This window comes from Strix uralensis, chromosome 1 (assembly GCF_047716275.1).
Source record: "Strix uralensis isolate ZFMK-TIS-50842 chromosome 1, bStrUra1, whole genome shotgun sequence".
NCBI classification, from domain to species: Eukaryota; Metazoa; Chordata; class Aves; order Strigiformes; family Strigidae; genus Strix; species Strix uralensis.
The window spans coordinates 138,434,591-138,459,016 of NC_133972.1; the positions used below are offsets into that span (position 1 = coordinate 138,434,591).

Sequence of the window (24,426 nt, forward strand, 5' to 3'; positions counted from 1 at the left end):
CAACAAAGTCAAGGACCAGATGTGCCTTCATGGAAGACTAATCTTCACTTAACATTTTTTTTCAATTAATTTGAGGATTTACAAGTGCAGGTTTTAAGAATGATTAAGTAGTTCTATAGTTTTTCAAAAGCAACCATCTGCTGTATCTTGAGGTGAACTGAATACAGAGATCCTGGGATCTGTAGTCAATCCCTCCAAACGCATGGGAAGGTAACATTCATGGTAAAAGTTTCCTAAAACCAGTCTGACTTTCCCTAACTTGGCTAACGGTCCTCAGTTCCCTACCATCTGGCCTAGATCACCAATGGATCAGTGTAGAGGTCCTATTTCAGATTGGATGAAATTTTACTCTTCCATATCAGTGAAGTCTATGAAGGCTCTAGAAGTTGCTTAGCTGAAGAGAGGGGAGACACCTGAATTTGTATTGTAAACTCCCAGGCCACAGCAATCACTGCCCAGTGCAGTTTTTGGTATTCTCCGAGTTCGTGGTTACCCTCTCAAGCTTGAAAGTGCTACTCAAAGGATACAAAACAGTGTACAAGCCTTAGAGCAAACAAGCCCCACCTTCCCAAGCAGGAGGACCAATGCAGTTTCTCAAGTGGACAGAAGGTGAGAAACTCAGTCTTGAAATCCCGATAATTTTGTGCAAGCTCCAGCTCCAGCCTGAGTTACACACCATTTCTCTTCAGTCTAAGATTTCCTGGCTTTGTATTCACCGGTTCAAGTGAGTATCTCCAAAGAGAACACTGTATTTGTCTTTGACCAATATCTGTCTGCTACTGATGCTGCTGTAAGCAAGGCCAGGTGCAATTTACATGCCTCCATTTTTGTAACAGACTATTCAAGCACAGTTTTAATTCAATACTCTTTATTATGATATCCATTAAAACAATAACAAGGTGATTGCTTATTACAGCTTCCACAGACTGGGGCTCCAGGCCATATTGTCCTGGGTACACACACGCGCACACACATACAAAAGACAACCCTTGCCACAAAGAACTTACAATCTAAATAAACAAAACAAAGATAATGATTAATCAAGAAACAAAGAGGAGGAATCACCTGCATGAGAACACAAGATAGTTTTGGCTTGGCTTCTAGCATGGAGTTCAAGAATTGAAATTCCTACTCCATTACAGTATTCTTATCACCATGGGCTGAGTTTTTCTCTTAATTACAATGCAAGATACATTCTTCAACATTTATAACCAATATAAGGAGACACAAAGCTCAAGTTCTAGACCATAATTCATCAAGTGATATACAGCAAACTAGTCTAGAGATTCAGAGATCTTAAGTGCCCAGTTTCCTAAATGAGAAAGGCAGTAATAGTGAACTGCAATATGAAAAACAAAACCATCCAGGAATACCAATTTCTGCTAAACCAGTCAAGACTTAATATTTCAGTATATCAAATTGCCTTACACTCTTTGTGCTTGGAATAAAAAAGTGACAACTGTGTTGTGCTGCATGACAATGCCTGACCTTTAATGTTAACCACAATAAATAAAGAAAAAGAATGAATACTGAAAAGCTATCAAATTATAAAGCTACACTGTAGCTGCTCTGATTCTGCAAAAAGTTTCAAACATAAAAAGAAGAAAAAGGAGTTGTCATTTCTGGCACTCACATCACAGATTTGCCATCCTTAGCTGGATAAAAGTAAAATATTTGCAGAAACCTAAAATAAAAGTGACAGTACTCACAGAAAGAGATCAAGAGCAAGCATATTGGATTCAAAACTAGGTAGCATGTTTTACTTTTTTTTAAACCTGAAATAAATTGTTGCCTTTTGTCTTGTCAACATCAAAAGAAATTCTCTAAAAGGCAGAACAAAGTCTACTGCAGCCCAGCACTCCTCACTCATCGTTCACAGATGGGGAACCAACAGTTGTAGATGCCAACAGCAGTTCCATTTCACCCACAAAGGCACTTGCTATCTGGATGTGAGCTATATCCAAACACTACATCACAATACAAATTGTATCCTAATGTATTCATCCTGAACAGTTCAGTTCCCATTAAGTGGGTTCTGATGACACCCGACATATTGATGTGCTTATTTCTTGCATGCCTGCTCCAGAAACACTCCGGCACTGCTTCTATTTCAGTTCTGAAGAGCACGCCAAATTCCTTAACGTGTACAGAACTAGGCTTATCAGATCCTAAACTGAGTAGTTCAGGGAGCAATGAGAAGAGGGGATACCCACCAGACATCCACCACAACAACCTACAGTATAAAAAACCCCCAAGCATAGGCTAATCCAGTGCTCTAAAGATAATCCACAACTAACAATGTGAGAAATTCAAATGCGATGAATAAATGATAGCTGATGCCAGTCCCTTGAATAGTCTTATTCTTTTTAAAGGATCTCCTAAATTTTCCCCAAGCCTTAATTTTGTAGGACATTCTTATACCCTGTGCCAGAAGTAACCTAAGTATTTGTGTAACAAGGTAATTATTACTACAGTCCCCAGGCACTAAATGACAGCTCCCTGGAACACAGTTATTTCCGTATACAGGCTCTCACTGGCCTGTAAACATTACAAGTATCACGACTCACTCTGTTTCATGTTCAGGTCCCTTCAATACTGACATTTTCCACAGAGAACAATTAGGACAGCAATGACCAACACTGCATAGGGAGCCTTATTGCAGCTGCCCGGCTCCATCTTCTACAACACAGGCCGAAAGGGCTGAGTCACAAATGGAACCAAACCCAAGTATGACCTAGGAATCAGCTGGTGAACTTCTTGAAGACAGGAAAACAACATAAGAGAAATGAAACAACCCTCCCCTCCACATGCCTAGACAGGCATACAGTGCAATTCTTGCAAAGCTCTCTGGAAGACCTACTTCAATACATAAAGGGTTCATGTGGAAAAAAAAAATCCCACACCAAAGAAGCTGCAGTTTCCTGGCTGTTAAGGAAAGTGATCTTGTTTTTTTTGATCCAAGAAAAACTACATTTTCAGAATTCCAGTTTCTACACCACCAGTATCATCTTGCACTGCTTGAAAATCCCAACACTATGACAGATAAAAGGTATCTAAGTACAGTAAAGCACATTGTGGAGGAAGGGGAAATACTCAATATCTGACAAAAATCCATTAACAGTTAATAAGTTTGGCATGTGGGAGCTACCAGAAAGACTAGCTCCCTTCTGGTATTGATGACTGGAAGCCCTTCAGTAAGATCTCTCAACTCAAACTAATCTAGTGTAATTTTCAGCCAAATGTGCAGTTGAAAGGGATAGCTCCCTTAAAACTTGATTCACCTTTTCCCTGCATCTCTTCTTCTTTCTTATATATGAATACTGGAGTACCTCCAGGATTACTAACAGGCAACTAATCCAGCAGAAAAGCCCCTAAGCAAACAAGCCAGTTTTCAGTCACACCAGTCACTCATCTAGTTCACCATGCAACCAAGAAAGTCTTGTGCTGGACAAGGTAAGGGACAGCACCCCAATTTTGGCAGCAACCTACATTACTTTCAGCTTAGCATGATCATGAAAATGTGCTCTTTCCTTAAATACCAAGCTTTGCCCCCAACCAAATCACTCAGGTGCAGCTAGTCAGAAATCTGCAAAGAGCAAAAAGACTGCAGACATGTGTTAACCCTTTTTATGGAAGTCTGATTACTTGTACCAAAGTACCACACTGCTTATTACAATTCTGGGTAATAAACATAACTAAAATTAACAAGTATTACGAAAATTCCAAATGCATTATTCTAACATACTTAATTTACTTTTGGCATATTTTAACATCAGCAGAAATAGCCTATGCATGTTCTCTGCACAACAAATCCCTTGACCGTTCCTAAGTTTGGAAATACTGCTTTTCAGGTGATCCCATGACCAAAGAACCATGTCCGTGAATAATTCACAAAGGAGAAATCAATCTTTCTAACTAGCCAAGAGGAGAAAGTGTCCAGATAAAAGCAAAAACTTGGAAAATAAATTTCAGCTGCTCTGCATTCCTTGTTTGTACTTTTAAGTTACATATAATTACTTAGTAAAATACTGGTTTTTATAGTAGATTCTGGCACATAAACCAAACATACATGTGGGGTGGAGGGGGTGGGGAGGGAAAGGCTTGAAATCGTCTGTTGTAAGTCTTGAAAACTTCTGACAAGATGAGGCAGGGAGAAGGTGGTTTAAGGGAAAAACCAAACCCAACAAACCCTATCCACAGTCTATACGAATTACCCAATTCAAATCCATCTACATGCACAAAGCCTTCTCTTTGTGGGACCTGGTAACTGATCAGGATAAATTACTACAGCCTAAGCAAAAATTATTTTATCAGGCATAGGACTATAATAACGAGCTCTTCAGTCATTTCCATTTCTAATTTTCCTGATTCCATAATTAAGAAAACATGATTAGACAACTAATCTTCTTCCAGTTTACTGAATCCCAGATTACAAAGAGCCAAAATGCAGTAACATTTGAAAATCAGTTTTAAGCAATTCAAAAGAAGTTATCCAGGCAAACAATAATCTTATGCCAAAACAACTAATATCAAAATGGAAACAGAAGTCTCAAAATCTTCTAAATTCACAGGGGTTTCCACCCCAAGGTAGAAAATTAAAAAATTACTGCTTTTGCCTCATCCGAAATGATAAATACGTATTTTTAGTTATGAGAAAAGAAACCGCCTTTCAATACTCTATGCAAATTCTCGAACAACTGAAATTATTCTCTATTACTTTGTAGAAAGCAACAACTCCTATAAGGCAAGGATGAAGATTAAGCCATTGTGGAAACAAAAGTGCTTTTTTCAGAGTTCAAAGGCCAAGAACATCCATAAGGCCAAAAGGAGGCAAAACCCACCAGAATTAACAGGCAAGAATATACTCTTTTGAAGTTTTTGGAAGAGAACCTGAAATTTACACTTCAAGACTACTGTGCCAAAGAATGAGGTTTACAAGAAACAGTTTGCCTTAGGGAAACAACTATTACAACCCTCAGACTCCAAATAAGTCTCAAAGATCTCAAGAAGTACCTTAAATGCTCCCTTCATAATTTGTTCCTCCACCCTTTGTGATTTTGACAGCCCCTGGACAATGAGATCTTACAAACAAACTGATTTAAGAGTCCGAGTACCACACTAGAAACTTTAAAAATTATCCCCTTTTGGCTTAAGGTACAACTTGAGAGCAAGGCACACAGAATCTGTGGTCTTTTTAGAAACAACAGACATGAAACGTGATTTTGTGCAGTGAGTATTGAACGTATGCAATTCCCTCAAAATTTCTGAGTTCCAATTTTCCAGTTTCATGGTCAGATCAGATAGATTCACAGTTTCACCACTTGAGTTTTATTTCTTCAAATCAAGATATGGTATAGCTACTTCCACTGAAGCGGACTGGGCATATTACAGGGCATGCTGCCCCAGAGTACTCAAGTTAACCAAGTCCAAGTCTGTCAAGTCCACTTCAGGAGTTGTGAAGCAAGTGCTCAGGAACTGTGACGGAAATTAGCTGAAACATATAATAAATTATACTGCAGTCGATTGTACTGCAGTAACTCCAAATAGCACTAAATGATTGAAGAATGGATACTAGAAATGTTTATTCTGTATAGTAAGCAACCGAACTGTAGAAGATACAGAATACAGATTTATTATTTTGTTGGGTATAAACTCAACTATAAATAAAATAGTTTTAATTAAAAATTGTTATTATCAGCTTCATTGCTCGTAATTACTCCTCTCAATCCATAAGCAGGCCAATACTTGGGTTAACTTGAAAGACTAATTTAGCAACTTCTTAAGACTGAATTAAATCTCTAACTCATTCTCTCAAGTGAAATGGGTTGAATTATACCCATTACAAAAGGGTACAGAGAAAACATCAACTGCATATTAAACGGGGAAATTAACTGGACAAAGCTTCACATTTAATACAATTGTGAAAGACAGATAATGGAGAAAATCTTAAACGAAGATTTTCCAGTTGTAGCAAAGGGCACAATAAATCAATTTTAAGAACTTGTAGCTTTTAAATATTTTTTCATAAAAATATATATAGAAGAAATCAAACTATTTCCTAACAGAGGTGAAACAAAGCAAAGCAGTTAGAATAAAGGAATGTTTCTCATAACTTGATCCATTTATCTAACAAATTCCCTCTCCATGGAACATTAAATGCCTCCTAAAACAATCACAACAACACACTGTAAGAACCTCCGCCCTCTAAAAATCAGACAAACAAGTTTTCAAAGAAGGTCCAATACACACTAATTCTTCAAGATACGTACACTTTAAAAGCACAGACAGGAGTTAACGGTGCTACTCAAATCAACTCTTTCTATGACCATACACGCTCCCTTCTAATTTTCAAGTGCTAAAGCTATATCTCAAAAAGGTTTTTTGTTCCTTGTAAGAGATTTCTAACCAACAAACAATAAGACTCTGCAACATTTCCAATTAGTTCAGTTTTGTTTTAATGATATGGGGCAATTCTTAGAGCAGACATTATGTAGCTAATAACTACAAAATAAAGAGGTTTATTGGTGTGGTCTCAGAATCCCAATTTGAACTGTAAATTTGAATCAAGGCAATTAACTGAAAAGCCACAGTATCTGAAAATGCATACTAAGTTTTTGCTTCAATTTTGCAATACTTCTTGAAGAACTTGAAAAAAGTGAAGTTGGTAGAACAGTATATATCATCAAGATTACAAAAACTGGAAGGAAATAATACATTGCAACAGTGATCCTCATTAAGTGAAGTTATTTCATCACAATAAATGTTTAAAAAAGTGTCAATGTTATTTAAAAAGTGTTGTATTCCCCCCCCCAAGTATTTGAAGACAGATAAACCTTTTTTCTTAGTCAAAATGGCTTTTAAAAAATGTTTCTCAAAACAACAGCAATAATCAAAAAACATGAATTGTATTTTCTTTAATCTGTAACATCTCTAGTGCTGAAGGGCCATCCATGTAAAAAGCAGATTCTTTGGGGACATTAGTCAATTAACGTAATAAAACCCAGTTTTACGAGGATTTATCCTTCCTGCTACGAGGTGAGTCTGCTCCATTTGAGGTCACTGTTCCATTTATTCCATTTTCTAGAAAAAAGAAGAAACATTTTTCAAATACAACAAGACACTTTATATTTTATTACATTTTTGTAGGTCCTATACAAACAGTCTTTTAACTTCTTTTCTGATGTATCTTTTGTTTTTACAAAGTGCAAAATTTAAAGTTTGCTATGATAAAGTCCAGTTTCCTGACACTGAAATGTGTGCATTATATACATGTAGACTGAAAATCAAGACCAGCTATAAGATTTTAGAAGATATTCTCTTAAAAAGTAAAATACTCAACCTGTAAATGAGACTGTCCTGTGAAATTCTGGAGACACACAGTATGTACACAATTCCCTGGTATAGGTCTTTACTGTTTATCCCACCTATTTCATATTTTAATTCTTCCTAAAATTACACTCCTTCACAAACATTTCATATATATAGAAAATATTTATATACAAATACACACACTATTTTTTTAAGTATACACTTTAAGATTTAGAATTCATTTATGTTCTGATGAAGATATTTACGTAGATAAGATGGACAGAAGTAAAACACTAGTTAGATTTGAGAGGAGTATGTGTACACGGGAAGGAGTTCAAATGCAAGACCGGGCACTTATCTTAACAATACAAAGTAAGAATGTGTTACCAGCTGCAACTCTCTATGTCTATCCCACTTATGAGCCAACTTAAAGGTCTCAAGTGTTTTAATCTGTTCAAGTACCACAGTGACAATTTGATAGCAAAAGTTTGCCCTAGAACAATGACCCACAATCTGTGGATTTATAATGCACACAACTTAAGAGTAAAATGGAGCAACATGATACCATTGTGAATTAAAAGTATCTCCTTTATTCAGTGTCACCGTAACCCAAGGAAGTAGAGATGTTGCCTGACAGTTAACTTTATAGAACAGATCTGAAGAGCAGAGTGCCTATCCAGCTATAATGCTTGCTGCTTAACATCTTTGCTTCAACTTACAGTATCATTGTGACTTCAAGCAACCATTAGAACTGGTTAAATTAATGTTTTCCATCTGCAGGTGTGTTGCAGATCACCACCGTGTGGCCAATCCACAAAAGCAACCATTAGTCTTCCTCTATCCCCCACTACACCTAAATGCTCCCATTTATTCAAACAAGCAACTAAAAGAAAATAATAAAATCAGAAACATACATAAGAATGAGACCAGACACAGGACCAATTAGTCACACAGAAACAGTCAAAGCCTATCCAACATATTTGGTTGTAAGCAACACCACCATTTTAAGCCTACATAAGGTGGTCTTTGGATAATTTTCAAAAAGTTTGTGTTATTCTCAAATCAAGAAGCTCACAAACAATGAGCTAGATCCAAGCCAGCTAATTGAAATCGTATTTTCTTAACCAGTTAAGTCAAAACAAGTGTAAGTAAAATAAAGAACAAGAGTCAGCATGTGCCTGGGTACCCCACCTACATCACCAGTAGGATTCTTCTACTGTCATTTCTTGCTTTTGGCATAGTCTAAAAGTAGCACATTTTATTGTACCCTGGCTCCCAAAAATCCATCCAACCACACAAAAAAAGGAAAAAAAAAGACCATTTTAAAACCATTTAATTGCATATATTACTCTTTTGAAAACATTGCCTTGCTACATACTGTGCAAGTGTTCTGAACAGATAACATTAGAGGATTCTTCAAAACAGAAGAATGTGAAATAACACTAACCTTTCAGATTTTAAAGTTCTTTTCTTTCCATTTAAAATAAGCTGTAAAATTCCCCAGTCTTTAAAACAGGCATAGCTCAATTATTTTCTGAATACGACCACAATTCCAATTAACTGCTTTTTTCACTATTTGTTTACCACTTGCAAGTCTCCATTAAAGTTGGGTGAAAAGCAGCAAATTCATCGAATTACATGAATGATAAGAGTTGTTAAAAAGCTACTACATTTTTAGTTCACTGATTAAAATACCATTTAAGTTTATGCTTTAAAGATATTTGTCATTAATTCCACAAAAAAACTCACAGTAAGACACAATGAACACAAAGCTCTGATTAAGTAGGACACCTACACAGGAAGCTACCTTCACTCAATTAAAAAAACAGTCCAACTGGATTTTCTGACAAAACCAAAAAACTTCAACAACACACAAAAGCTGAGTTGTGATAAATACAAATAATCAAAAGGGAGTACAGAAATACCCTAAACCACATCATTTTAATAAAAAAGAATATTGAAAAAAATTAAAAATCACTGAATTGATCTCTGACCAAATCTCAGTTCTTAATGCAAATGGTCTTCAACGCCTTAGGTTCAGTATATCAAAAATTGGAACATGTTGGCAATACATGATTGGTAGCAGATTATCATGCTGAGATAAGCTTTTGAAATTACTGAAGCAGTTTCAAAAAAGTGCAGAAGTTATTCAAGATAGCAATTAGATACACAGAAGTTTAACTGTTGGTACAACAGAAATACTGAAGTGTGTGGATTTTTTTTTTTTTCCCAAATGGAGCACATAATTTTCCTTGGAGGAAAAAGCATTCAGTTCTCCTTTCATGCCCTCTCCATAAAAATAGTTGTGATGCAATCAAGAAGTCAAACCTGGAGTCATTAGTTCATTTTCACATGCTTCTACACAGGTTTAGAGTAGTAAGTAGTTACTACTTCCCCTTAAAAGATGTATCAAAATTCTATTTTTAGTAAAAACAGTCCAACATAAGCCTATTTACTGGATGGATCATCAAACCATCTCCTTGCCCTAAAAACTCAGAGTTTAGTGGCAATGAAAAACAAGCTTGAAATTCATTCCAAGAAAAATTTAGAAGTAATTGATTATGAGAACAGATCTAAAAATGCGTCTGTTCTCTTTTCATAAGAGAATAAAACATAAGCATGACACATTTTGCTCAAGTAATGAAATTAGACATAATAAAAATCTCACATTGCATTAAGAAATGGTAATTCCTTCATTCAGCCACTTAGAAGAGAAAAAACAAACAATTAATATATAGTGGGTTTTTTAATTAAAAAAAAACCCCACAATAATATTCACCAATACTGTTCCTGTAACTTGAGTCATCTCACTTGCAAGTTAGATATAAAATGTTTCTTTAACAATTATATTAAAAAAAGGCTCTCCATTACCTAAAGTTGTTTTTGAGAAGTCAAGGCAACAGAAAAACTGAAAATACTAACCTCTTTCTTTTCTGGAGGTCTTTCCTTTAGCTGTTACGAACTTCTTTTTCACTGACTGAGGCTGAGAAGAAGAATGTTCTCTCCACCTCCGAAGCTGGAAATTAATGAACTTCCACATCATAAATGCTTGAGCCATACAGATGGAGGCCAGCACACTGATTCTAGAAACAAAACACAGGTAAAGGTTTATCAGTAAGTTTCTCTCATTATTTAAATAGAAAAGGAAAGTAGAACACCACCTCAGATAGTTTTTTGCATGTCATAAACCGCCTTTTTACACAGGTTCTTCAAACACATTAGAGTGATTCCTTCTAGATAACACGAATTTGTAAAAGTTCAGTTTTGTCTGGATTTTTTTTTGTGACTTCCCCCCATCCAGTAACATCAATTTTCTAAGCCATGCAAGAGTTAGCTCACATAAGGTGACTGGGCTTCAGCTGAACAGCTGAACAAAACTAGATATACTAGATATAGTGAGAGGGAAGTCTTTGCCCCTCCATCAAAACTGGGAAGTACTAGACTTCTTTCCTCTTTTCTCCTTTCTCAGGATTACTTTCAAGGTAGCAGGTAGTAACAGCTGAAAATTGTTTAAAAGAGTCTTGCAGTTCTGAGTATCAATTCTGCAGGATAATGCTGACATTGTCAATATTTTAATAACTTAATTTTCTGGATTTAATTCATAAAAAGGCCAGGTGGTTGGCTGAACATTCTGCATCACGCAGCAGCAACAGGAGCCATAATAAAGGCAGAGAAAGAGGTAAGAATCTTCAACCAGGACCAAAGATGCTCTGGGCCTAATGTCTTGACCTCTATAGATAAACTCACTGCAATTGTATCTAGAATTCAACTCACTAACTAAAATATTTGAAAGTAATCTCTGTAATTAGCTACTCCCTTTAATTCTGTTTTTTTTTCTGACAAAAAAATCAAGTAACCAGGTACAGATTTCTCAGCTGTAGATTGTAAATGCTTCATTTCACTGTGCCTTACAAGTTTGTTACATAAGCTATTCCTATTGATCCCATCGGCTGCATGAAAACACCTAACCATTCATAATTACTAGCATTAATACCATACCATTTATATTGTGTATTTAGCACGGGTTTATAGCTCATGCTTAAGAACCGTTCCAAGTTTACTATACCTAACAGCCAGGATATTAAAGTTTCCAGTACTGAAATTCAGCTGCTGATCTTCTGCTCTTGCCAGTCCAAAGCCAAAAGTAAGGACTGAGAGAATCAAGGTGAGAAGCCTTGCCAAAACAAAAAGAACTGCCCACAGTGAAAATCTACAAAGAAAAAACACCACAAACACTAAATGAATTTTCCGTTCACAAGTACCAACAATGCAAATGTTCACTCTTTATAACATGAATCCATTTGAAATTTAAGAACTTAAGAACTTTGCTAAACTCATTATTTTGCACCTATCCTAGTCTTACGTTTCTAGTGCTTGTAGAAGACAAAAAGGAAGAAAAGACCTGCCTCACAATCTTTTTTTTTTTTTTTCCACAAACCAAAGTATGTTCTGAGAACTAGTTTCAACTCAACAGAAAGTGCTTTCTATTAGAACAGAAGCATGCTAGTAGTTCCTATAGAACAGGCTGTATTAGCAACCTATGTTGTTCCTTTTTCTACAAACCTTTTTTTAAAAATATTAGTATATAGTGTCAGATTTTATTTCATTTTATACCACTAATAACATTTACTTAAATAGGTGAATGAGGTAAAATAATAGCTGGTTTAGAGATATAAATACTAAAACTAGTCTGGAGAACTATGGCCTCTAAGGAAATACTGTTTGAACTTCCTTGTTATTTTGGTTTCTGGTTAGTTAAATGCACAAGGCTTTGAGACAGAAATTACATGAATTTAAAAGATAATGACTACTTACCCTTTCTGGTATCTTTCATCACTGAAGTAGAAGAGACGGGATATGTGGAAAAGAAATTCAACAAAGTAATGCAATACTAGAAGAACAAGTCCAAGATGGGTCAGTCTATCAAAACAAACAAAACAAATGTTCAGACATTTTGTTAGATGTTCAAGACAGAGAATGAAGCCAGCAAAAGTTTACAGTTGACATGGGATAAGGCCCTAGAGGAAAGAGGGACCCAGGAAAGCTGGTTAATATTCAAGGATCACCTCCTCCAAGCCCAGGAGTGATGCATTCCAACAAAGAGGAAGCCAGCTAAGAATGCCGTGAGGCCCGCATGGATGAACAAGGAGCTCCTGGACAAGGTCTAACACAAAAAGGAAGCCTACAGAGGGTGGAAGCAAGGACAGGTAGCCTGGGAGGAATACAGAGAAATTGTTCAAGGAGACAGGGATCAGGTTAGGAAAGCTAAAGCCCTGGTAGAATTAGATCTGGCCAGGGATATGAAGGGCAACAAGAAAAGCTTCTATAGGTACATTGGTGATGAAATGAAGACTAGGGAACATGTGGGCCCTCTCTGGAAAGGGAGACTTGGTCACCTGGGATATGGAGAAGGCTGAGGTACTCAACGTCTTTTTTGCCTCAGTCTTCACTGGCAAGTGCTCCAGCCAGACCACCCAAGACACAGGAGATAAAGGTGGGGACTGGGAGAAAGAAAAAACACCCACTGTAGGAGAAGATCATGTTCGAGACCATCTAAGGAACCTGAAGGTGCACAAGTCCATGGGACCTGACGAGATGCATCCACAGGGCCTGAGGGAAGTGACGGATGAAGTGGCTCAGCCACTATTCATCATATCTGAGAAGTGGTGGCAGTCCAGTGAAGTTCCTGATGACTGGAAAAGGGGAAACATAAACCCCATTTTTAAAAAGGGAAATAGAGGACCCAGGGAACTACAGGCTGGTCATTCTCACCTCTGTGCCCAGCAAGATCATGGAGCAGATCCTCCTGAAAACTAGGCTAGGGCATACGGAAAATAAGGAGGTGATTAGTGACAGCCAACATGGCTTCACTAAGGGTAAATTGTGCCTGACAAATTTGGTGACCTTCTACGACGGGGTTACAGCATTGATTGATAAGTGAAGAGGCAACTGACATCATCCACCTAGGCTTATGCAAAGCTTTCGACACTGTCTTGCATGACATCCTTGTCTCTAAATTGGAGAGACATGGATTTGATGGATGGACCACTCAGTGTATAAGGAATTGGCTGGAGGGTCGCACTCAAAGACCTGTGGTCCACAGCTCGAAGTCCAAGTGTAGACCAGTGACGAGTGGCGTTCCTCAGGGGGCACCACTGGGACCAGGGCTGTTTAACACCTTTGTTGGCAAAGTGGACAGTGGGATTGGTGCACCCTCAGCAAGTCTGCCGACGAAACCAAGCTGTGTAGTGCAGTTGACATGCTGCAGGGAAGGGATGCCATCAGAGGGACCGCGACAGGCTTGAGAGGTGGGCCCGTGCAAAGCTTATGAAGTTCAGCAAGGCCAAGTGCAAGGTCCTGCATATGGGTCAAGGCAATCCCATGCACAAATACAGGCTGGGTGATGAGTGGATTGAGAGCAGCCCTGTGGAGAAGGACTTGGAAACAGTAGTGGATGGAAAACTAACTATGAGCCAGCAATGTGCACATGCAGCCCAGAAAGCCAACCATATCCTGGGCTGCATCAAGAGAAGTGTGGCCAACAGGTTGAGGGAGGTGATTTTCCCCCTCTACTCTGCTCTTCTGAGGCCCCACCTGGAGTGCTGTGTCCAGCTCTGGGGTCCCTGACATAAGAGAGATGGACCTGCTCAAGCAGGTCCAGAGGAGGCCACAAAGACGATCAGGGGCTGAAACACCTCTCCTATGAAGACAGGCTGAGGGAGTCGGGGTTGTTCAGCCTGCAAGAGAAGGCTCTGGGGAGACCTTATAGCAGCCTTCTAGTACTTAAAGGGGGCCTACAGGAAAGATGGGGAGGGACTCTTTATTAGGGAGCGCAGTTGATAGGACAAGGGGTAATGGTTTTAAACTGAGAGAGGGTAGATTCAGATTAGATATAAGGAAGAAATTCTTTACTGAGAGGGTGGTGAGGCACTGGAACAGGTTGCCCAGAGAAGCTGTGGATGCGTTCAAGGAAGCGTTCATGTCCAGGCTGGACAGGGCTTTGAGCAATCTGATCTAGTGGAAGGTGTACCTGCCCATGGCAGCGGGGGAGTGGAACTAGGTGATCATTGAGGTTCCTTCCAACCCAAACCATTCTATGATTCTATGACTTACTTCAGGAGATAGGCTCCAGCAATATGGAAGAGATAAAGTCCAATGTAGACAATCTGGCGAAAGATATCTTCCTATGAGGAAGAAAAAAGTAATTATGCGTTATACACAATGTAAGGTAATTATGCGTTATACACAACGTTAAACATTATTGTACAATGTTATATATTATTACAAACCATTCTGTAGTCTTGGAAATTCTGCTTGGTTTATCAGCTACCTTAATGTGGCCTGTTCTGGCACTGAATTACTAAACTTCAATCATCTAATTCCACACATAACTTATTGCTTACTTACCAATAACATCCAGTGTCTTACACATATGCTATTGTGAGAAAATGCATCAAAGATGCTTTTTAAAAAGTCCCGTTTTTATTTGATGCGAGTACTGTGAATTTGTACTAGCCCTTACAATATTTATTTGGTATGTATTACTGTATCATCAGATTAACTTCCTACAGTTCCATGTGTTTGCTGCCCATCAGATTGCTACAGAAATAAAATAACAGTCTATGAACCAAAATGAAAAGGTTTCCAAGTGTTGACATCTATTTTAAAAATTCCAAGATCATCCAAGGTTCTGGCACACTGTTGCTAGCAAATACAGAGAATAATGTTATTAACCAGTCATGCTAAGCCACATGGTCACAGTTCAAGTCAGGCTTTAGCCAGCCCTATTGGACTGAACACTTCATGGATATGAAATAATAAAGAGGAAGAGACATGAATTCAAGTATAGACACACAGCACACGGAAAGCAGAAGGTGCCATCTGTGAACAGAATCACTGAAGTATGCTACGTCACAATAAAAGTCTGTCTTGAAGTGGTATGCAGAGTATATTCAGTTGTGCTTAAGAAACTCTCCAGTTTTAGGAAAGGTTCCCTAAACTTCAAGCAAGGGGCTTCAGCTTTATCTTGTATACATGTAATTAAAAAAAGGCCTAAAAATTTTATCTTGTAAGATCTATCCTATGTTATGCAATACTCCATCTCAAAGCCAACAAAAGCACAGAACCAAACACTTGTGACAACAGCAAAGACCACACATATACACAAAGAGCAAGAAAACTGATAAAGACCTACTCTAAATGATCTGAAACAAAACAAAAAATGAGTTCTTTCAGACAAATGAGAGAATAGTCAGTATAAATGCTCAGTTTCTCCAAGTACTACCAGGATGAGCCTTTTGCACTTTATCTTCAGAACTGAGGTAACATTTAAACAGCCCATGCTGCCTGCTTAGACAAACTGTCAGAGACTGAAGGCCTACTGGAATAATGCAGGTAGAGGTATACACTGCTATGCAGAAAGCTAAGTTAAGAACTTCTTTTCTTGTCTATGTCAGCAGTACAGACAGTTAGACCTGAGTGAAAGCCAGCTCCTTCAAAAGAAGGAATAAGGCAGAGAAGCCAAGATGGCAGAGGTTAAACTGTCGTGAAAGAAATATCAACTATGAACTTGCTAAAACAAATGAACTATTACTCTTAAAACTTAGTGCAAAAGTCAGAGGCCAAAATTCCAAGGAGTGACCCAGCAGAACACTACTATTCAACATACAGAACTTCTGCCACTTGTGACAGCTTTCTTGAAGTTATGTTAAAAAAACCTCAACACTTGGATATGAAGACAAATTCAAGAGGTATCACTAGCACAATATGGGAACATCAGCTGCAGTGTATCTGCAAAACTTCAGTGTTTATACTGAGTCTGATCAGTATGAAAACAAAGCATCTCATTACTATTTTCCCAAGCCTCTTCCAGGCTCTTGAACAAAGACTTCTGGTTACGTAACACGTCAGTTTCATTTTCTTGAATAGAGCAGAACTCTGGCAGCACAGACACAGTCTAGTCACAGAGCAACAACAGAACGGTTTCGGTTGGAAGGGACCTTAAAGATCATCTAGTCCAACTCACCCTGTCACGGACAGGGACATCTTTCACTAGATCAGGTTGCTTAAAGCCCCATCCAGTCTGGCCTTGAACACTTGCAATGATGGGGCATCCAAAACTTCTCTGGGCAACCCATTCCAGTGTCTCACCACCCTCATTGTAAAGAATTTATTCCTTATACCTAATCTAAATCTACCTTCTTTCAGATTAAAATCTTTTTCTCCTATCCTGTCACTACAAGCCCTGATAAAAAGTCTTTCTCCCTCTTTCTTATAAGACTCCTTCAAATATTGAGAGGCCACTACAAGGTCTTCCCAGAGTCTTCCCTTCTCCAGGTTGAACCACCCCAACACTTTCAGCCTTTCTGCTTAGGGCAGGTGTTCCACGACCATCTTCATGGCCTCCTGTGGACTCACTCCAACAGGTCCATGTCCTTCTTATGTCGGGGGCCCCAGAGCTGGACACAACACTCCAGGTGGGGTCTCATGAGAGCAGAGTAGAGGGGGAGAATCACCTCCCTCGACCTGCTGCTCACACTTCTTTTTATGTGGCCCAGGATACAACTGGCTTTCTGGGCTGCGAGCACACATTGTTGGATCATGTCCAGTTTTTCGCCCCCCAGTACCCCCAAGTCCCTGTCTGCACAGCTGCCCTCAATTCCTTCATCCCCAGCCTGTACCGATGTTGGGGATTCCCATGACTCAGGTGCAGGACCTTGTACTTGGCCTTCACGAGGTTCACACAGGCCCAATCCTCAAGCCTGTCAAGATCCGTCTGGATCGCATTCCTTTCCTCGAGCAAATCAACTGCACCACTCAGCCTGGTGTCATCTGCAAACTTGCTGAGGGTGCACTCGATCCCACTGACTACATCATTGATGAAGATATTAAATAGCATCGGTCCCAGTACAGACTCTTGAAGAACACAATCGTTGCTGGTTTCTAGCTGGATGTTGAGCCACTGACTGTAACTCTCTGGAAGCAGCCATCCAGCCAGTTCCTTATCCACCTAACTAACACTCCATCCATCAAATCCATCTCTTTCCAATTTAGAGGTAAGGATGCTGTGTGGGGGACCACATCAGAAGCCTTAACAGAAGTTCAGGTAGATGACATCAGTAGCTCTTCCTTCATCCACTGATGCAGTCATTCCACTGTAAAAAGCCACTAAATTGGTCAAACATGATCTGCCCTTGGTGAAGCCGTGTTGAAGAGTTTAAAAAAGAAAAATTTAAAAAGGAAACTACATATGCAAAATGAGCCTATGCAAAAAGACTACATAATAGGTCCAGGAAGGCAAAAAGTGTGCTACAAGAAAAGATCTACTGTAAACTCGGTGTTTTGAGAACCCCAGCAGAGAAAATCCTCAGGGGGAAAAGGATGCCGTTAGAAGTTGAGCATTGAAAAAAGATCTCAATACACAACTAACCAGAACTTCTGCTGAGGACAGTGGTATTTAAATCAAATCCCAGAGTTTAATATTCCTTGGATTTATGAAATTATTCACTGCTTATATTCTACACCTGTATCATGATTCATGAAGCAACTGTGATTTCAGTGAGACTATTCACACTACTAATTACAAGAAACAAACAAAAGAAAGAGTTTGAAAAGAAAATCTCACATTCATTTGCTCAAGGGAAAATTCTTTTAGTAGATGAGAACCACCAGTAGTTTTTATTTACACAATAGATATATAGCAATGTTATGGCAATTAGAAATACAGGATTTAACTGAAAAGAAAAACCACTACCTTTTACCATGGATATTTGAGCGCCCAAAATTCCATCAGGAAAAGTGGGTAACACAAGTAAGAACAGGGTAGGAAATCTATGATAACATGTTACTCTGGAAGTCCAAAAGAAATTAACTATTCCACTGTTCCAAGTTGCTTGCTTTGGAGTTCTTTTGATTTACATTTTGAACTTACTTTTTTAGTTTTCTGGAAGTACAATTCTGGAAAAGCATGAAACCAGTATGCCAACTGTAAGATGTAGAAAAACTTCATTTGAAACCTGTACAATACAGCAAGAATTGAAGAATATTACTTTTCATTAATGAAGTTAAAACATTTCAGAAGCTTTCTAGTGAACATATTTAATCACTGTCTCTAAAGAAAGAAAAATAGAGATCCTTCCTGCCAGCCAACTCAAAAGATTTTTAAAAAATGAAATTGTTACGATAAATAAAGCTTGCAAAAATGTAATTCTTTAAAAAATAGCCTACAGAAAGAGAACTCTGTATGCTACAAATTGAGAAAACCAAGTTCCCCCATAAATGAGCAAAAATACATTAGTGACTAATACAGTTTTACAGACTACTTATTCTACACAGATTGTACATGACACACCCTAAGCTTAAAACACTCCCTCCTCTCCCCAAGAATCCTCTGAGGAAGAGGCCTTACGGAATCAGAGTGTGCGGATAGTCCCTCCACAGAGAGGTTGGATCTGATATATAGTTCTCCTAAAAAAAAACACAACACAAAAAACCCCAATAAACCCTCAAAGATGCTACTTCCTAGTCAGAAATAATGAACATACATACATGTATGTATTTATGTATACATGCACGTGTACATACAAACATGCACACATCTACACACACAGGTCAAAGCTGCAGATCAATATTTCCTTTTACAAAAAAACCCAAACACCACCAAAAACCAAGCCCCAAAACCAAAAGACAGCTGTATTGGCTTAGAAAAATAAAAAAGCAACCAAACAAACCAAGCATTCATTCAAGATAGAGTGTCCTTATGAGATGGAGTTTATCTCAGCATCACTACAGCCATAAGTCTTCCCTTATAAACTGCTGACAAACTTTGAGCTTAACTAAGAGAAGGAAAGTTTTTTCAGGAATCATTATGTTAAAGGGAAAAAAAAAAATCATACTCTTCCCCTTTTTTGAAAGGTTTAAGTTTATACATTAAGTTTATACATATTAAGTTTATACATTAAGTTTATACATCTTCAGCCACTAGTAAAGAGCACGTCATCTGAAAGCACACACTCACCTGAGTCTACAGCAATCTGTCCATACACCCATTCCCTAGGCTGCCAAAATACTATGTATGATGCTTTTTTAACATTTATTTTATGATAATAAGCCCACACAGAAAAATTACAGAGAATGAAGTACCATAATACAGTTAAAAAGTTTTACCTTATTCAGTTGACAGTAAACCAACTCAGACTGAGCAACAGTAACATTACGGGACTTTATACTCAGTTATGACTACAACCTACAGAGAATCCTTGAACTTGTCCCTGCTTTAATATTAAAACCAGCTAAAAACTGAAAAATAAGCCAAAAACTTATTTGTGATCATCATAAGCAAAATTTTTGAAATCTCGTAATACAAACAAAAGAGACAGCATACTTACAGAGACAAGAATGCTTGTTCCCCAAACACAGGAGAAAAGGTAGAATGCACTAAGTTGTCCAGACTCATTGAACTTGCTATGCTTTGTTTTTGAAAAGTGCATTTTCCTGTTAATTTTCTGAAATGAAAGTCCATTGTTATTTATATGCTGTAGTACTTAACAATTACCTGTTAACTGCTTTACAACATCTAAGCCTCAGTTACACAGTTAAAAGCTGTGTAAAAGTTTGCTTTTAACAGTCTTAAAGTCTAATTATCTTGATGAAAGGAATTAATATTTTGTACTTACATCCAGTACGTACTCCTGAATTATAGCATGTATGATTATTGCTACAAGCATGTAAAAGAAAATTGTAGCCAAGTCTTTGATGCCATAGTGATAAAGAGAGATTGTTTCTGCAGATTGTACGTCTAAAAGACAAACAGAATTAGCTGTTAGGCACCAATATAGTTTAATGGCTAATAAGTTTGCTTCTCAAAGTGAAACCTTTCAGACAGAAGTAGTTTGTAGTCAGCTGAACAAATAGAAGTCAAATTAAACCACCATCATGAGCTAGGTCACTCGATTGTTTACAGTCATCTTCTCCATCACATCACGAACTAAATTTGATTCTGGAAACATGTACCATAAAAATGAAAACTTAAGTGCACTTAGGAAGCTTACCCAAATGCATTGAAAGGGGACAATAAAATTATGTTAAAGTATCACTCCGCTTTGACTAGTAAAGATTGTCACTTGCAAAACTAGACCAAGAATTAATGTTAACTTATCTACCAGTCAGATGGTGTTTTAGGACTAATGATGAATCCAGCAGAACAGAAACATCGTTTCTAACCTAATTATTTAAAATGGAGTTTTATTAAAAATAAAGTGAAGTCCTTGAAAATTGCTCATTATCTATTCAAATTGACAAATTCCCTTACCCTCAGTCTAGAAAGTACAGCATACTAATAATGTCTGAATACACTATCTCATAACTAGCCTCCTGCAACATACGTACCTGTGGCAGGAATTGTAACATTATACTGAAGTGTAACAAAAATGACAGCTGCTTTTGCTGTAAACTGAAAGAGAAAAAAAAAAAGTGCTGTAAGTTCTCACTGAAATAAACTGTATTAAACTGAAAACATTTGCCCATAGTTTTAGCACCCTTCCCCAGCACGTTTGCCCCCTCCTACAAAACTGATCAACTCACATTATCACACCACTTCACCTGACCTTCTAAAGGCAGAACATATGGCGTGATCTCTACAGGTTTGTTTACAGAATACCCAGTCTCCTGAATCAAACCTCCTCGAAAATGCTACTTACAAATTGTCTTTTCTACAACATTAAAACAAAAACACATGCTGCGATTCTTTCTCCAGTCCATAATGTATTATTACATTAGCAGAATGCACAATATCGTGTAACCCCCAGACCATGATGCATGCAGCAATGGCTGAGAATAAACTCCATTTAAAACTACTTTTTAATTTGACAAAATTTGAAGGTCAATATCATATTCAAAAATCTGTGGACGATTTTGAAAACGTGGACAAGAGAAAAGGCATAAAGAATGGAGAACCATTTCAGGCTAGCTGCATACCAACTCAATACAATTAGCATTCTTTTGACCCTGGGGATCCTCTAGCAAGAAGTGTAAAACAAAAGAAATGAAAATTAGCAGTAGTGGTACTACTCCTTTATGATGGACAGTAAGAAAAAGCAGGATGAAAGGGGGGGGGGGCAGTTTGTTCTAAAGGTTTTGGGGGGGGGGGGGGGGAGTGACGATACTATAAAAACCCCAATAAACAGGCAGCAGCACAAGTTCTTGTCTGTCAATAAGCATAAAATAATTTTCAATTTTAGCACATCTTTGTTGAATCCCAACATGAATCAACATGTGTTAACAGAGAAGGGAAAATAATCATGCTTTCCAATATTTATGATCTGATTGTTTCTCGCCGCTGTAAAAACCTAGCATCCTTGTTGCATTTCTAGGACCGACAAAAAAAGAACAAAAAAAACTCCATCAAAAAACCAAGCTCCTTTATGAATCTTGGAAGGATACCTTCAGTATCTGAAGATAATTATTAGGTTACTAGCAGCATTTATGATCATTCACAAGAAATAAGATTTATTTATTTTAAAAACTAGTGCTTTGTAAACAAGCCCTAGATTTTCTAGGAATCCCCAAATACACAGTGGACTGCTCACTCCGTGTAACTTCAGGGAATCTACCTAGTTTGCCTGAATGAGTGAAGCTGCCTAGGGCTCCCTATTCACCAAGGAAGCCTTCAGAGGACAATTCAAAACATTAGCCAATTTTGAACTGCCCTGTGAAGGCTCTGTCAGCTACTCACAGTCCTAATTCAGTTGCACAAGTCAGGCAGTATAAATGCCTTCCCAGACCAACGTTAACCACAGGAGGTGATTTCCAAGACCTATACCAAAGCATTTAAAAAAAATGGACAATTCTCAGCTGTACCACATCTGTACCAACAAAGGCATACGGCCCTTCGACACTGGGGTAGAAAACACCCTGGACAGAAAAAACTGGAAGCAAAAGACCTCAGCACATCCCATCCCCCCAAAACTTCCAACCCTACCGGTAAGACTATAAATACAGTAAGCCAGAAATAGACATAAAAGGTAAAGATTGAAGTCCATCTCTTTAACCTCAATCCCCAGAAAACCACCATATAAGGACTGTCTTGATGATTTTTGATTGTAAACCCAAACATAAGAGCTTTCTTCGTCTGCCCTGTTTTTTCTTTCCATATGTATTTTTTCCTTCCGAACTTCACTGGCCTTTAGTGCCCAGCAGTATCAATGGCTGGATAAAATTATTCTGGAAAAACATCCATATAATAAAAAAGCCCACTAAACAAATGGCTAAAACACTGAAAAGCCATAAATATTTAGCCAGCAAAACCAGAATTGTCTTACTTCGACGGGACACCAGTGAGAACATTTCGGAAGTCACACGGGTAAATTACGTTTCCGGTTCTCTCGGAAAGTAACCGAGAAGAGCCAAAAAAGCACATTTTGGATCATCTCCATCCAACATGGGGCCCCGCGAGAGCGCCTGCCCTGCAAGCGCGCCCGAGCAGCAGCAGAGCCATCGCCGGCTCCTGTCAAACCCGGCCGCAGCCGGGGCGGGAGCGGGGCCAGGAGACGGGGGTAACTTCGGAGCCAGCCGGGACGCCCGGATCGACCCTCTGTGGGCTAACGGCTTCTCAGACCGGGGCCTGAGGCCCCGCCGGGCGAGGCGCGGCCCCGGGCCCCGCGTGTGGGGGTGTCGGGGGTGTTGTGGGGGGGGTGAGAAGGGGAACCCACCGCCCTCTCCCGCCCGGCGGCCGTATGTACACGTCACCGCTCGACCCCTTCCCCGCCGCGCGGGCTGCCGGGAGCCGTAGTGCCGGCGGGGACCGGCCAGGCCGCGCACACAAAGAGCGGGGGATCGTCTGTGGCGGCTGGGCCTCACTCCCCCCCCCCCCCCCCCGTACACTCCTCCCCCGGCTGCTGCGCTCCGACTGCCACGTAACCCCGCCGCCAGCAGGAACTCGCCGCCGCGGGAGGAAGCGCGCCGCGCCGCCCCGCTCCCCGTCCCCTCACGGCGGCGCCGCCGCGCTGGGGGGTGCTGCGGGTCACGGCCTCCCCTCACAGACGGCGAGCGGAGACGGGAGCCAGGTGCTGGCGGCAGCCACCGGCTGCGCCTCTCCGGGCCGAGACGGGGAAGAGGGCGTTCGCCGAGGGGCCGGGCCCGGCGAGGCGAGGATGAGCCGTGGGAAGGACGCCCGCGTCGGGTCCTCCGGCCGTGTGGCGGGGTGGGGGGGGGGGGGGGGGCGGCTGCTCTCCCCGCGCACAGCCGGGGCCGCGCGGCCCGCGGGGGGCGTGGGCTGGCGGGCAGGTGCGGCGGGCGGTGCTCACGCTGGCTGGGGCGGGGGGGCGGCGGCCGCAGCGACCCGCCGCCCACCCGCCCCCGGGGCGTCGGGACCCCCGCGCCCTCCCCGCCCAGCACCGAGAGCACCCGGCGGAGGGGGAGAAGGGGGACGAAGACCCCGGGGGCGGGGGCGCCGACGCCGCCTCACCTCGAACATGAGCCCCAGCAGGAAGATCATGGCCATGCAGGACACGATGTCCGCATGGTTCTGCACGATGAACTCGTGGCTCAGCACCGGCGGGTTCTTGTTGCTCTTCTTGCGGATCGCCATGGCGGGCAGGGAGCTGGGCGCCGCCGCCGCCTCCCCGCTGCCAGCACAGCTCCTCTCGCCGCGGCCAGGAAGAGGCGGAGGGGGAGGAGGCGGCCGCGCAGCCGAGGAATGGCAGTCGCCGCTTCGCCTCACCCCGCCCCGCCCCGGCCCAGCCCGGCCCGGCCGCGGGGAGCAGCCCCCGCCGCCAGCAGCGCCCCTGTCGGCCGGCGGGCGGGGCGCCTCCCGCCCGGCCCCGGGGGCGGCGAGGGGCAGCGCCCAGCGGTTCAAACCCACCAACGGCGGCGCGGCGGGCGCCTCCCCGCCCCCGGGAGGCCGCCGGCGGCAGTGCGAGCCGGGGCCCCTCAGCAGAGTTGGGCCGCGGCGCTGCGGGCCCGGCCGCGGCGGCCGGCTACGCGCTGGCGTTAGCCCGGAGCCCGCGCTGGGCGCCGGCTCGGCTTCCTTCTCCCACCGAGGCAGCGGCGGCGGCGGAGAATGGGCGGGGGGGCCGCCGGGGTGGCGGAGGAGGCGGCCGCGCTGTGGGGCAGGCGGGGCTC

At 40.8% G+C, this 24,426-nt stretch overlaps 1 protein-coding gene across 1 annotated transcript; it reads right to left on the reverse strand.

Annotated features, from left to right (window-relative positions):
* Positions 1–851: 851 nt before the first annotated feature.
* Positions 852–24,036, reverse strand: TRAM1 (translocation associated membrane protein 1). Its single transcript, XM_074882766.1, has 11 exons — positions 23,771–24,036; positions 20,695–20,758; positions 19,983–20,104; positions 19,695–19,811; positions 18,716–18,774; positions 18,239–18,323; positions 14,422–14,492; positions 12,124–12,228; positions 11,375–11,518; positions 10,231–10,391; positions 852–7,080 (listed from the first exon to the last, which is right to left on the reverse strand). Exons 1-11 carry the CDS (start codon positions 23,891–23,893, stop codon positions 7,007–7,009), a joined length of 1,125 nt encoding a protein of 374 aa, XP_074738867.1. The 5' UTR covers positions 23,894–24,036; the 3' UTR covers positions 852–7,006.
* Positions 24,037–24,426: the final 390 nt, after the last annotated feature.

What these genes read in the sequence shown, in the direction of transcription:
- TRAM1 (XM_074882766.1), bottom strand. Translation starts at nt 23,893, where the DNA reads ATGGCGATCCGCAAGAAGAGCAACAAGAACCCGCCGGTGCTGAGCCAC. An exon ending in GATGAAAGATACCAGAAAGG is followed by an intron (nt 11,519 to 12,123) that starts GTAAGTAGTCAT and finishes TTTTCTTTGTAG; the next exon opens with ATTTTCACTGTGGGCAGTTC. An exon ending in TTTAATATCCTGGCTGTTAG is followed by an intron (nt 10,392 to 11,374) that starts GTATAGTAAACT and finishes TTTTGTTTCTAG; the next exon opens with AATCAGTGTGCTGGCCTCCA.